The sequence below is a fragment of the Pleurodeles waltl genome, chromosome 8 (assembly GCF_031143425.1).
Source record: "Pleurodeles waltl isolate 20211129_DDA chromosome 8, aPleWal1.hap1.20221129, whole genome shotgun sequence".
In the NCBI taxonomy this organism is placed as follows: domain Eukaryota; kingdom Metazoa; phylum Chordata; class Amphibia; order Caudata; family Salamandridae; genus Pleurodeles; species Pleurodeles waltl.
In genome coordinates, this window is record NC_090447.1 from 597,661,160 (window position 1) to 597,676,080 (window position 14,921).

Below are 14,921 nucleotides of genomic sequence, written 5' to 3' on the forward strand. Positions count from 1 at the left end.
CACCCATCAGTTAGAGTTACCTACTCAACCCTTTTCCTGCTTATCACAGTCCTAGCAAATAAGAAAAGTGAGCTGTTTCAGTGAAAGGAGGTCTCCGGCTCATTGGGTGCATGGTTTTATTTGGTGGGGTGGGCAGGGTATTAAGACATACATCCCAGTTATGCACAAGAATGCAGCAAAAAAAACAATAATTGCAACAACATTTACTCCTTTCGTGTTGCACAATTTTCTGTGAGATACCAAAATACCCTAGAGGGTCTGGTTAGAGAATCCTGGTTTCCATTGTAAATATTTGTATTTTCATGTTTAGTTGTGTGTAAATTAAAATACTTTTTTAGAAGCAAAAGTACTGGCTGAACATTGATTGCTAAGGTATTATTGTGTGATTTGCAGGTTTCTCAACCACACAACGACTCAGAGTAAGCCACAGACTGCTTTGTTTTGCCATCCTGAGTGTCAAGTGCTAAAGGTGTATACTTGGTGCTCCAGAGTTAAAAGACTCCAGTTGACACGAGCGAACTCCCTTTTCCTTCTGTGTGTCTCTTCACGCTGATGCTCATGGCGCCTGTGGCACTGTGAATCAGCTTGCTTATGTCAACCATTTTACTTTTAATTTTCAGTTTATGTGGCAAGAAAAGTCCGGTTAGGAGTTTACAACATTAATAGCTCTAACTCGAGCAAATGCGAGACCCATTGCATTAATAATGCTTGTTTTAATTGGTAACCAGCATTGCAGCTGTTGAGGTTTGTGGTACAAGTGCTGACTTTACAAGTAATTAAGATGCCAGCCCCAAGCTTAGAACAAACATTTGCAATGCTCTAGGGTCTCACATTTATCAGAGTTACAACTGTTCACAGTTGTAAACTCCCAACCGGATTTTCCCTGCATTAAAAGAAAAAAACAGCGCGATCGCGCTGTACAGTTCACACAAAGTGCAATTATGATCGTAACCAGCAAAAGTGCAATTAACAAAGCGCTCGACTTCAGCCCAGCGAGATTGCGCTCCGAAAACAGAGAAAAAGTAGTCCACAACCCCAGTGAGCCTCGCATATTTTCCGTACTTGGTCGCTGCACTCGAGGAGAGCTAATCACGGAAAAGGCATGACGTATGCGTGCCTTCCACTAATCAAAAGAAGCAGATTCTAACAGGCAAGCTAACTTGCCACTGAAAGACACTGACGTGACGTCAACGGGGCTCCGAGCCCTTTTCTAATACCTAAAGCGTGAGCACATGCGACGCAGGCTCGACCCTAAAAAAGGTTCATTCAGTCAGCTCTGTTATCTGCCACAAGTCTTATTAAAGTAATTTAATTAATGTTTTGAACGAGCACCGTAAATTAAAATAGTCAGGAATATTTTTTTGTCAGAATGTGCAAACCAAATAAATAGAGACAACTTTACAGGAGTAGAAATATGTTAGATTTTTATTAAGGAGGAGTGCATGTTAAGCACGTCAAATTCTTATTAAAAGGACATGTATATTTGTACTTATTTTTCACCCATCTATCCAGTGAATGGGCTTGTAACATTGCTTATATGACTATAAGCATAGTCTTAATTCCAGCATGCAAATTGCTACAAGTCAAAAAAACAGGTCTAGCTGAAGCACTCACACAAAAATAGGAGGCATCAACCTGTTCGCCTATTGAACATTGTCAAGTAAACCTACTGTAGATCACCTTGTGCCCTCCGACGTGACACCACTCTGTGCTCCTCTAATACACACAGCCTACATTTCACACGCACAATAAGCAACACACATCTCATATATAACACTAATTTCTCTCCTGATGCTCAGCGCCCGTTGGTCCAATAGGGCATATCAAGTAATAGTAGCATAACCCTGTTCTCACATGAGGAGCATCATCCAGTTGATTCCCTGAGGTGCATCACTAGTGGCTGACTGTTGCATGTCACCCTGTGCCCAGATCCTTCATTCCACTATCTGCTTCCTGCGGCACACCATCCAGTGCTATGTTTATGGCTGAATATGTTTACATTTGACTGTTGATCTGTGGGCATTGATACCTGTATGTTTCTAGGTAAATGTGCATGAGAGCCTGTGTGTTGGCTGAACCTAGTGAAAATTAGGTGTCTGTAGTTGTGTTGAACAGTGTGTGCATACTCAGAGCCACATTTACTAGGTTTTGGTGTAGTGCAGCGCCGCAAACCTTTTTGCAGTGCTGTCCTGTGTTAAAACAAAAGGGCATTCTTGTCCTTGACCCCTGTGCTGGTGCAAAAAATGCTGCTTTGCGCCAACACAGGCATCCTTGTACCATAGTCCGAGTGAGCCTGCACAGCAGGGATGACTGTTTGTGTGCAGGAAGGGACACCTTTCTGCACAAAAACAATCAATAATGGCATTTCTTCTTTCTGTGTGTGCTGTAGAATGCAGCAGACATAGAAAGAGGAAAAAACAGGGAGAACTAATGTTATTTCTCCCTGTTGTGCCACTTTAATGCCACTCCTGAGGTGGCGTAGGAATCTGACACATTCTCAGACATGTGAATCTGGGAATGTGTCAGATTCCGTCAGAATCTATGGGAGTTATGTGGGAGCACCCACTGCAACACCCCTGGAAGCCCCTTTCAGGTAGTGTTATGCGAAAAAGGGTCCATATTTACAAGGCCATGAATAGTCATGCAAGGTGGCTTTGCGTGGGCTTGTAAATATGGGCCAGGCACACTGCACACAAAAAAATGACACTCTGGTGGCACAGTATGCCGCTAGCGCCTTGTAAAGCAGGGCCTCAATGCGTGCAAATGTATCCATAACTAGTGTGCCTTTAATTTATGAACGGTACTAAGGGCAAATGGCGTTATTTAGATTCTGCATTATTACCACTGCGTTAAAGCCTGTGGCACATGTAATACAGTGGGCGGAATATCTGCCATGTATTTGACGAAGTAGCCCAACCTCCAAACCCTAAACAGGGCCCAAATTTATTGGCTTTCGCAACATTCGTTTGTATAGACGACTACATAACAAACTATGCAAGGTATCCAGACAATAAAAGCAATGCCATAGATTATTTACTCACCATTTGCTTTCTGTTCTCTACCAAATGGATTCCAATAATCCCAAGGAAAGATCCAAAGGCAAGCTTAAGGGACAGTGAGAAAACAAATCATGTCTAAGTCAGCATTTTAACAGCAAGTGTAAACTTAAACACAATGATGCAGATATTTTAAATTTGAAGGACATAGGAGGTTTAACATCCACTCTTTGTTTCAGATTCAAGCAGGAGGTCAATTTCTTATCGCTTATAATTAGCGCAATTACTGTTTTAAAGGCTAAAACAATTTTATACTTAATTTCAGCTGCAGAGATCCGGAATACTACTTTTAACATACACAATCAGTTTAGCTGGATAGAGTGAAGTTTAGATCGCTATAATCTATGGCCTCAGAATTTAAGATAATTGTTACTGAACTCAACATAGTGCTGGAATCCCTGAAAGGCACACGGCAAAACCTCAACAGAGATGACAACGTTTAGGGATCGTTCATGGTATTGCTAATTGCTTCAAAAAGGTTTATGGCATACGTAAACTTTCAACACTAACAACGAGGCTTTAGAAAGTGACGGGTGAGTAAGGTTTCAGGCATCAGTTAAGCGTCAATGATTTCTGAGGGAGAACTTACCCTCATGCAGACACTACTTGGGCCCTCGGTAGAAGTGACCCCTTAGCTATGAATGGGCTGGTGACAGCAGTTACTGGCCCCAAGGGAATTATGCATTTTTTACCTTCACATGGAAATTTGGGCTTCTTAATGCGATCTAAATGTTATTTTAGGGAAGATCGTTACACTCATTTTGGGTTTGACAAAGCTTTATAGCCATGAGGAAAATGTTGCAGGCAGCAATTACAGGACTTGAGTGACCTAGGTCTCCGTCCAGGTTTTTTTAAAAATAAAAATAATATAGAGGCAAGTTAGCCCTGCCCCCTTAGCCCTTGTGGGGGGTGATCCCGGAGGAACACCCCTGGCCCAAATTAGAAAAAATAAATAAAACAGTAGTCCTACGGGACACCCGTGGGATCACGTAAAAAAATCAAAACGCTGTCTGCCATCAATTTTAATTGAATTATTAGACCCCAGGTTGGCCAGGGAGCGGCGTTCTTTATTTTGTATTACCTGGAGAGGGGCCGCATCCACGAAATTATTGTTCTTGTTGTCCCCCCATACTACCCTTGAAATATTATGGTAAGGAAATCTTACCTAAAAGTAAAGAGAAAGACCATTTGCGCTATATTTCTCAGCTGAACACGTTGGCTATGTCTAGAACATGAAAAGTCTAATTTTAAATTGAAGATCTCCTTGTGAAACAGTAAACAGAAAGTATCTGAATTCAGAATCAAATGTAGATTATTTATTTTGTAAGCCTTTATTTTTCATTTTTAAATATGAAATAACAGTGCAGTGGTGATAGCAGTAACAGTATATAGCAGGCAGATGAAAGAACAGCTCAACGCATTATAATGGGCAGTCAAATACAATGTCCAAAGGGAGGGCCACTGGCAGACAGAACAGTGAAATAAACACATACCGGCACCGCACCCGGGTGTCTAATCCATCAGAAAACTAAAGTTCTGAGCTATCCCTGTCATCACTAGTCAGCCAAGCTAGGGGGGCAAAAACTGTCACACAGATCTCACCGTATGAGGAGATCATCCTCTAATTTTTCATCTCGCCTACCATGCTTTATGTGTGTCTCCTCTGCCAACCACCATTCTTCCACATCCCTATGCCAGTGGGCTATCTCAGGGGCATGCTGACCCATCCAGGTGACAGCCACCCTCCACCTGGCAAGGACCATTTCCAGCTGCAAAAATTTGTATGCCATCTTATTACCTTTAGTTCTCCTAATGTCCCCCTAGCAAACAGCACTTAGGGGGTGACCACTGCCTGTAAGGAGGTGATAACTGCAAGTTCACCCACTACCTAGAACCAAATTCTTGCACTGCTCGAGAGTCCCAAGCCCAGTGAAGGAAGTCTGCTCCCTGCATTCTGCAACAAGGGCAGCTATTACATAGGGCGTTTGAAATGCGATGAAGAAGGCTGGAGGTCAGTTAGGTGGATTGCAAGAAGTTTAATGCACCAGCTTAAAGCGGGCATTGCACAATACTGACTGCATAAGCAAATGTAGATTCTTTGAAAGAAGTTGAGAGAGTGCTACTAGCTCTGCTCCCTACTCAGATCCTAACCATCAAGGTTCAATTTCACCCAGTAGCATGTCAGCTCTGCAAGCATACTATGACAATAAATTCTTACACTGAATCTCAGGCCCTCACTTAGTCTAAGGGGAGTAGAAGCCTAAAACAAAATTACCCCCACAACCTTAACTACACATCAAAGAGCCAAACTCATCCATGGCATATCTAACCATCCAGCCTAAAATTTAAACTAACAAAGCTGAAGCAAAAAGGTAGCAGGTTACAGAACAACCACCATTCGCTCTGGGGTCGGAACAGGTTCACAGTGATGAGGATCAGGATGTGAATGCCCTAGGAATTAAAACTAAGAGAGCACTTAGAAAATACAAGAAATAAGTAAAGAATAAAGAAGGGAAGACTGACCTGCCACCCATCACCATGCATACAAAATGGTTTACAGGGAGTTGATAAACGTTCAGGTACTTATGTAAAATGGCCCATTAGACCTTCACTAGTTCAACATTCCTCTTAGCTCCAGACAACCAGTCCTCAACAATAGATTATATGTTGGGGCCCTTCACTAGTTCAGGTGGGCCAACTAACCTATGCTGTTTAGTCTGAAACTGTCCTCCATGTGGTAATGTAGGTGTCTCACCCTGTCCTACTGATCCTGAACATGCCTCTGTATTTCTAGCTTCTGAGTCCCCACAGGTGCTTCAGAGCAGAACATTCTGTCCATCGTTTTACGCAATCCAGCTTATATTTGCCCAACATCAGTCGTTAAAGTGTCTCCCTGTCCTGAAGAGCTGACTTTCTGTCCTGTATGATTTGAAGGATTTAGTCCAGCCTGTCAGATTCACTTTGAGCGTTCCCATAATTGGTTGGGGATTCAGCCCCACCAACAGGTTTCCATGGGCCCAAGGCACTGTACAAGTGCATGCTGAGTCTCACATAAGGGATTTCTTTCCCCATCTCAGAGAAGGGTAGGTTCTGTACAACAACACGTTACTTCAAATCAGGGAAGACCTGTTCCTTTCATTGGATGCGTGTGATTCATTCAAGTCTTGACTCTAAGGGCTGCCAGTAGGTGAAATCCCAGGAGCACAAGATATTTTCTCTCCACAGTCACATGCAGAGGAACCATAGGGTGGTCTTCTACCAAGCATTTTTCCTTACTTCTCCATATTTTTCGAATCTTGTTTTTGTTGGCCTTAGGACTCTGTGCACTTTATGAGAGCTAATGTGTGTGTGCTCCCTCCTTAAAACATGGTAACATTGGCTTATCCCCAAACTGGCATATATAATTTACTTATAAGCCCCAAGTAAAGTGATACTACATGTACCCAAGGTGTGCAAATTAAATGCTATTAGTGTGCCCCTGCAGCACTTATTGTGCCACTCCTTTAAGTAGCCCTTTAAACACGTCTCAGACCTGCCATTGTGGCCTGTGTGTGCAATTAGAAATTGCCATTTCAATACATTTTGCCAAGCTCCATCTCATCTTTTTAATACATATATCACCCGTAGGGTAGGTCCTAAACAGCCCACAGTGCAGGGTGCAATGTAACTAAAAAGTAGGACATGTACTTTTACATTTTATGTGCCCTGATAGTGAAAAATACTTAAATTCATTTTTCACTATTACAAGACCTACCTCTCCCATAGAATAACAATGGAGTTGCCTTATTGCATTTAATAAGCTGTAACCTCCAAATGGGAACAGGTAAACAGTTCACGTTTGGTGTTTTTGGAACTGTAAAGAAATCCTCTTTTATGATAAAGTAAGACTTTAAATTACAATTTTGAAAATGACACTTTTAGAAAGTTGGAATTTTCCTGCCTTAGCCCTTTAGTGCCTGCAGTCTGTCTCTGGGTCACATGACTGGGAGTAGTTGGACTTTGTGTATTTCTCTTAAACAGTCACACACTAGTGAGCTTAGGTGTGCCTGGATGAGCCATCACTGGCAGGATAGGAGGGCGGAGCTGGGCAAAGCTCTACTTACACTTGAAAAGGATTTCATACCCCTGTATTTAGTCTGGAGCCAGGGCAGTCAGGAAACCTGTGAACTTCAAAGGGAAAACTCTAGTATCACACTTTAAAGGAGGCCCCAGTTAAAAACATTGGACCTCAGACACCAACTCTTAAGTAAACCTCAGGACCTGTGGAAGGTTCTGCCAGGAAGAAGGATTGCCATTCCACTGGACTGCTGCCCTGAAGGGCTGCTGCTTGTGGTGCTGACCTGCTACCTGCTGCCCTCTCTCCTGGATGAGAAGGACTGGACCTATAAACTGAACCAGGACCACTATAGTGGCTCCAAGGGCTAGTCAATTGTAACCAGCACCTGGACTCTGCATCTTTGAGTCGTACCATGCCAAGTGGTGCCACCCCAGTATTTTACCCTTGGAACTGGGCCTGAAGGCGCATGGCTTACCAATCTGTGGCTCCAGCAGAATCGAAGGATCTCCATGGCTGCACGGTGCAACCCAGAGCAGAACCAATGCTTCGTCTCTGGTGTGTGGTCTTTCCAGTGCACCAGGAATTCACACTGCAGCTCCTTGGACCAACGCATTACTTTGCCCGCACAATGCATTTTCAATGCATGACTTCACATCGCAAGCCCTCGACAACGGGATCCTCAATGATGACGCAGGGCCTTGCAGGGCAGCATCGGAACTGACGCATCATTTCAGCTGCATGACGCATCCTCTGCACCATACTTTGATTCACAGGCCCTCATCAACGGGATCCTCGATGATGATGCAGGACTTCGTTTCGCAGCCTCGCAGCTCCTTAAAACCAACGCATCACCTTGACTGCGCAACACATCCTCAACGTGAGACCTCACAATGGTCAGCAACCAGGATTTAAGGTACTATTGCTCAATGGGCCTTACTGGGACCCTGTAAATGGCCTGCGCTCCATTGTGGACTGTGTAAACTTGTGACTCTCTCCTGGTCTGGCACGACCAGATAGCCACATTTAGAGCTTTTTGCCATTAGGCACTATTTTCACTTAAATCTTTAAACCTGCATATTTCTGGTTCTACTGATTGGATTTTTTGCAATTTTGGTCTTGTTTAGTTTATTAAAATTACTCTATTGTTCTAATCTGGTGTGGGAGCCTTTTGTGGCATTTTCACTCTGTTAGTGTTTGACGTGCTTCATAAATATTTCCCACATTGCCTCTGAGTTAAGACTTACTGCTCTGTGCCAAGCTACCTGAGGGCTGAGCACAGGTTAATTTAGGGTTGCTTGTGACTTCACCCTGACAAGGACTGTGTTCCTCTTAAGGAGGGTTTCACTCCCCTCAACCAGTAACCCAGTTTCTTACAACCACCATCCATCAGCTCCTCTGGTAGCTATCCTGAATCAGCCAAAGCACACACCATCTGCACCTTCTCCACAGCTGCTTCACAACTCAAATAACGTCTCACTATATCCACTGTTAATGGCCACATATGCAGGACACCAGTCAGGTCATTCATTCAAGGCACACATGAGCACAGGGATATGTTGGCTCTTTTGTTCCCATTTAGATTGTAAAGTAGTCAGCTGAAATACATTAGAATGATGTAATGAAGTTGACACTTCAGGGTGCAACAATCTCTAAAAGTCATGTGACACAGTTTCGGTGTAGCGCAAGCTTACACAGATGCGCTCTGTGCACCTCTTGGTTACAATAATAAGGTCAAATACATGCTAGTCTTTTTAGTAGAGTGTACCCATTGAACTGAGGGGGCTCAGCACCAGGTGTTGCACCATAATGCTTGAGCTGGGATCACTTGTGCTCTGCCTTTGCCCAAATCTACTCAAGAGATGCACTGACGAACCTCTCATGAAAATCCTAATGCTTAGGATTAGCCCTAAAATGATGCAGCGCAAAATGTGGGCCCACTGTTCATCAGCCTGCATCCCGCAGCCCTAGGCTCTGTAGTCCAAGCATGGTGGACGGGCACCAATCCACCATACAGGGGAAGTAGTTGAGAAGGTACTGGTTCAGTGTAAGCTTCCAGTCCAAATTTGCCAGAAGCCCTTCCTGTCATTAGTCTGTTATTGTTAGTTTGAATCTCATTTTTGTCATCAATCTGTTATTGTTAATTTGTACTCTCATTTTTGTCTCAAGCTGTTATTATAATGTGTGCCTCATTGTTGTCTCTGTGCATCTCTGTTGTGCCAGTTCGCTCTGCTCCTGCCATTTCCCGTCGTCCAGCCTATCTGCTCGTCCCTCTTGGTACTGCTTATGGAGGATGCTGTGCAGCCCAAGCAGTAGCACTTGACCCCCTGGTCAAGTCTGCCACTCTCCCTGCTGCTGGCTGTAGAGGAGAGGTTCTGCTTCTCAACCTCAGCTCAGAAGCTCCCAAGTTCAAGCCTGCCCTCTTCTGCCCCTGTCTCCTCATTACAATTTTGCATTTTTTGCTTCGCGGTATTTGTAATCAGAGCTTTGTTGTTGTCTTAGTCAGTTATTGTTAATCTGTACCTCGTTTTTGGTCATTAGTCTGTTATTATTACTTTGTATCTTGTTTTTGTCATTAGTCTGTTTTTGTTAGTTTGTATCTCGTTTTTGTCATCAGTCTGTTGTCAATTTGTATCTCATTTTTATCTCAAGCGGTTATTGTAATTTGTGCCTTGTTATTATCTCTGCACGTCTCTGCTGTTCCAGTTCCTGCCCTTCCGCCGTTTCCCATCCTCCCGCCTAGCTCCTCCCAGGACTATTTATGGTGGCTGCTGTGCCAAAGGCTCACCAAAGGCAAGCCCGTCTGCACCTATCTGTGCCCGTTCATGCCAGGATCGTACCAACTGCCAGGAACCCTGGCTCTCTCATCATCCACTGGTACTCCAGAGGAGAACTCATCTCCCTTAATGTCCGACCTCCCAGCAGGAGGAGTTGCATCACCTCTCCATGCACCACAATTGGCCCCTTCAACTGCCATCATTGCAAGTTCTTCTGCTCCTCTGGTCTACCACTGCACCCCACCAAATGACCGCCTCCAGCCACCATGACCAATCACCAACTGAACTGCATTTTACTGAATGTCTGCTCACTAGCCAGACACACAACCGAGCTATGGGGCACCATCACCCCCCTCGCACAAGACCTACACTTCCTCACAGAAACCTGACTCAATGATACTTCAGCATACAACATTTCCACTGTCCTATCTGGTGGCTGCAAGACTGTCCACCGCAACCGCACCAACAAGATCGGAGGAGTCAACGCCATAATCTACAGGGACACCATCCACTGTGCAACCATGGAGGACATCAGCACACCTATCATGGAGCAAATCAACTTCCAGCTCAACATCAATCAAAACACCACCATCAAAAGCACCCTCACCTACAGACCCCCTGGATGCCGCCCTGGCTACTGCAACAAAATCTCTAAGATCATCGCCCCACAGGACATCAACACCAAACACTACATTTTCCTCAGAGACCTTAATGTCCACCTAGAGGACACCAACAACAACCACACCGCCAACTTTCGAGACAGCATATGAATCATTAGACTCCGTCAGATAGTCACCGACCCCATGCGCATCACTAAACATACACTCTACCCCATTTACACTTCTAGCAATAGAATCTAATACAGTCACACCTCTGAGCTCACCTGGATCGACCATGACATAGTTGATTTCAAGTATCTTGTCACACCGAACAGAACACCCAGACCTCCCCCCATGTCACATCAAAGTTGGAGCAAATAAGCAAGCACCAATGGACCGATGCCCTCAACTCCTACCCGCTGGACATCAATTACCAGTCACCTGACCACACCCCAGATGTCGAAAGAGATGTCATACACTTCCCCACCTGGATATCACATTGTGCAAACATCATCACACTCACCAAACCCAACAAAACCTCCAAATAAGCAAGCTGGTACACGCCAGAGCTTTGCACCTCTAAACGCATCTGCAAACAACTAGAGAAAAAATTGAACCATTCCAAACTACCCAAAGACTGTACGGCACTCAAGGATGCTCTCAACTACTACCACAAGCTCATAGAAATCGCCAGAAAGCAAGCCACCTACATCCATGACTGTGCCAACCACAGCAAAGAGCTCTTCACCTTCATCAAAGAATTTGCCAACCCCACAGCACTAGTTAACACAGTACACCCCACGCAGAAACTGTGTGACTCTTTTGCCAACTACTTTCATGACAAAATCATTACTATCTACAGGAAATTTGCACCCTAGCCCACCACAGCAGGCACCATCAACCGCCTCAACCTCCCGGACACCCCTCCTGTGCACTGAATTTAAAAGTAGAATCAGGTCACCACCCAGTTGACCACCAACATCATGAAATCCATCCACTCAGGACCCTTGCCCTCATCACATGCTCAACTTCAGCAGCAACACCATCAGCAACAGATTCACAGACATCGTCAACTCATCCATCAACACAGCCACCGACCCTGACTAGAAACCTGAGAATCAAGCTCCTCCTCAAGAAGCCCTCCACCGACCCCAACATCCTCAAAAACTACTGACCTATCTCCCTGCTACCATTCCCAGCTAAAGATCTAGAGAAAGCCATCAAATGGCAACTTGAGACTTACTTAGAAGACAACAACCTACTAGATTAATCACAGTCTGGATTCTGCCCAAATCATAGCACGGAGACTGCCTTGATTGCCACCACAGATACCAGAATCCTCTTAGACCAAGGACAATAGGCCTCCCTCATCCTCCCGGACATCCCAGCGGTATCCAACACAGTCTCCCACAACACCCTGCTAAAGAGAATCCACCAGATCGGCATCCAGGGAGACACCCTGAAATTGATGCCTTCCTTTCTCTCCAGCCGGATACCAACCATTAACCTCCCACCGACCTCTCAATCTAAGAACATAATTTGCAGAGTCCCCCAAGGATCCTCCCTCAGCCCAACCGTATTCAACCCCTACATGAACCCCCAGCCAACATTGTAAGAAGCCAGGGACTGAACATTGTCTCCTATGCAGACAACACACAGCTCATCCTCTCGCTAGTCAAAGACCACACCAAGTCCAAAACGTTTTGAACTCTGCATAAACAGCATAGCCGACTGATGAAGGAGAACTGCCTCAAGTTTAACACAAAGAAAACCGAAGTCCTACTACTTGGAAACTCCACATCTCCCTGGGACAGCTCCTGGTGGCCATCAGACCTACAGCCCATGCCCACCCCGACAGAACATGCATGCAACCTAGGGGTCATCATCAACAACAAACTAAGTATGAAGAAGCAGGTCAACGCAGTCTCCACCACCTGCTTTCACACCCTCAACCTCCTACGCAAGATCTTCAAATGGCTCCCCACCAAACCAAGATGTGCCGTCACACAGGCCCTTGTCACCAGCTGCCTGGACTATGGTAACAGTCTTTATGCAGGGCTCACAACACCACTCACTAAGAAATTCTAAATCATTCAGAACGCAGCAGCAAGGCTCATACTCAGCCTCCCACGACGCACGCACATGTCCCCACAACTCAGTAACCTCCACTGGCTCCCCATACACCAGCATTGCAAATTCAAGTTGTTGACACTGTCCTGCAAAGCACTACACAACCAAAGACCTCCCTGCCTCAACCACCGCCTGAACTTTCACCAACCCGCCAGAGACCTTTGATCTGCCTCCCTCCACCACACCCTCCGCATCCGCAAGAGCAACCAGGTAGGACGCACTTTCTCCTACCTGGCTGCGAAGACATGGAACCCTCTCCCTCTCCACCTGAGGTCCTCCCTCTCCATCCTGGAGTTCAGAAGACAGCTCAAGACCTGGCTCTTCGACGGAATCCTCAGCTGGACCCACACTTCAACAACTCCTGGATACCCTCAGAGGTGATATGTGCGCTTTTTACATCTGGATGATTGATTGATAGTTCTGAAACAGACTTTGGGTGCCACTGCTTTTGCTTTTGCTAGAAAGAGCGTGCCTTTTTGCTGCATTTCTGGGTCACAGAAATCGTACCAAGAATGAGAGGGCAACAATCAAACTCTGGCTCACAAAACAATTTTGACTAGTTGTATTAAGGCAGTTTTTGGTGTAAACACCATGTAACACTGTACTATGAGAGCAGGATTCTGAAGATGGTAATGTGTAACAATGATGTTTTTTGTATATTTGTTGTGTGGCATAAACTGTGCGTTATTTATTGACTGTTTTGTAGTGTTGTGCTCTGTTGTGCCTTGTATTGTTATATTGCTTTGTGTTTATTATGGAGCTATTTTCGGTGTGACAAGCAATGCTGCTAAAGTTGCAGGCAAAAGCATTTACAGTTCTAGTGACAGGCAATTATTTAATACTGTCTATAGAGGAAAAATAGCACTGCTCCAGTTCTTCAACTATTTAAGAGAACAATCAGAGATGGTGTCTTAATTAAGCACTACCAGTGCTCATACATAATAATTTATCTGTATATTAAGCCCGAAAGGACAGGGATCCTTGCCTTTCTGTATCTGAAACACATTCCACGTACTGCACTATTAATTGTGCTACATTAAATTGCATTTTACAACGTGCTGCTAGTTATATGGGTTTGTATTGAAGTGTACAGTGTTGACTATGTATACAGCTGTAACAGTGTGAATGTATCACCCATGTATCATATAAAAATGGCACCCATTGATTTTCGGGGTAGTTACATTTTTAAAAGCAAAAAGATACTCAATAATTGCAAGTCCCGGGTAGTTATTTATGAAGTGGATTAGGACTCTGGATCCAGCCCATTCAGTAATTGTGTGGAAGTATGTTTTATCCCCGCTGGATAATACTGCTTAATTAGTATTATTCTAGAAAGAGATGCAGGCATCCACACTTGTCAAAGGCGAAGCAGGGATATGTATACGAGTGCTAGAGTTGTGGACGTTCTACTGTTAAAATGCCACTCAGCTCCAGTAGTTATCATTTATTTTCCTCTATGAGAACTGAACTTACTGTAGGTCCCCTTTGTGCTTGTGTTTTTAAGGCAGCACGCTACGGAAGCTATCCTGGTCCACCTCAGCTATCCTGAGGTCCCTCTTCAAAGCATCTTTCTTTTCGGAGCTGTAGCTGGGGAGGAATTTACAGGGAATTTATGTTCGTCCATTCCGGGACACTGTACCCAGAACCTCCTTCCCTTCACCCATAACAGTTCTTTTGTCTGCGGGATATGGTGGGACATTTTAGTTCAGATTAATTGAGTGAGCACTTCAAATGAAATGGTGGATGCTCATGCAATAATCATTAGTGTATTGGATGTTTCCACTTTCAGACCAATTTCTGCCAAAGAACTATACAGTCTTTTGAGGACTATAACATACACTGCCATACTATTGCGGGACTGTGGCAGGAAGCAGCAAAACTGATTGATTTAACGAATACTGGCACAGTCAATACATGATACTTTTTGATTTTGCCAATGCTATTTGCCAATTCTCAACAGCATCAGCAGAAAGAAAGAAATTATTTTTGCCAATGTTGCTCAGCACTAGAAGAAAAGCACCAGCACAGTGGTGTACATTTGCACATGCATCACCACACATGCATATATCCATCACGACACTGTTGAGGACATTTTTTAATTTTTATTTAATTTTCCAAAATGGAAGGTCCCTTAGAGGGGCAGTGGAATATTGGAGGATTCAGGAAAGACCACAAAAATAAAGCTGACCATGAAGAGGAAAGGGGTGGGGAAAGCAACACACAATTTTTGGGGATGTGGGGGCAACATGAAGAGAGAGGTAGAAGCAAAGCAGGGAAGAGGGAGGCATTACAACGAGGAGTGTTC

At 44.4% G+C, this 14,921-nt stretch overlaps 1 protein-coding gene across 1 annotated transcript in view; it reads right to left on the reverse strand.

The window, feature by feature from the left end:
* TMEM255B (transmembrane protein 255B) overlaps nt 1–14,921 on the reverse strand; it is an 822,789-nt gene that overhangs the window by 597,341 nt on the left and 210,527 nt on the right. Inside the window, exon 3 of the mRNA XM_069204634.1 lies at nt 3,042–3,104. Within this exon, the coding sequence (XP_069060735.1) occupies nt 3,042–3,104 (63 nt within the window). The remainder of the gene's footprint in view (nt 1–3,041; nt 3,105–14,921) is intronic.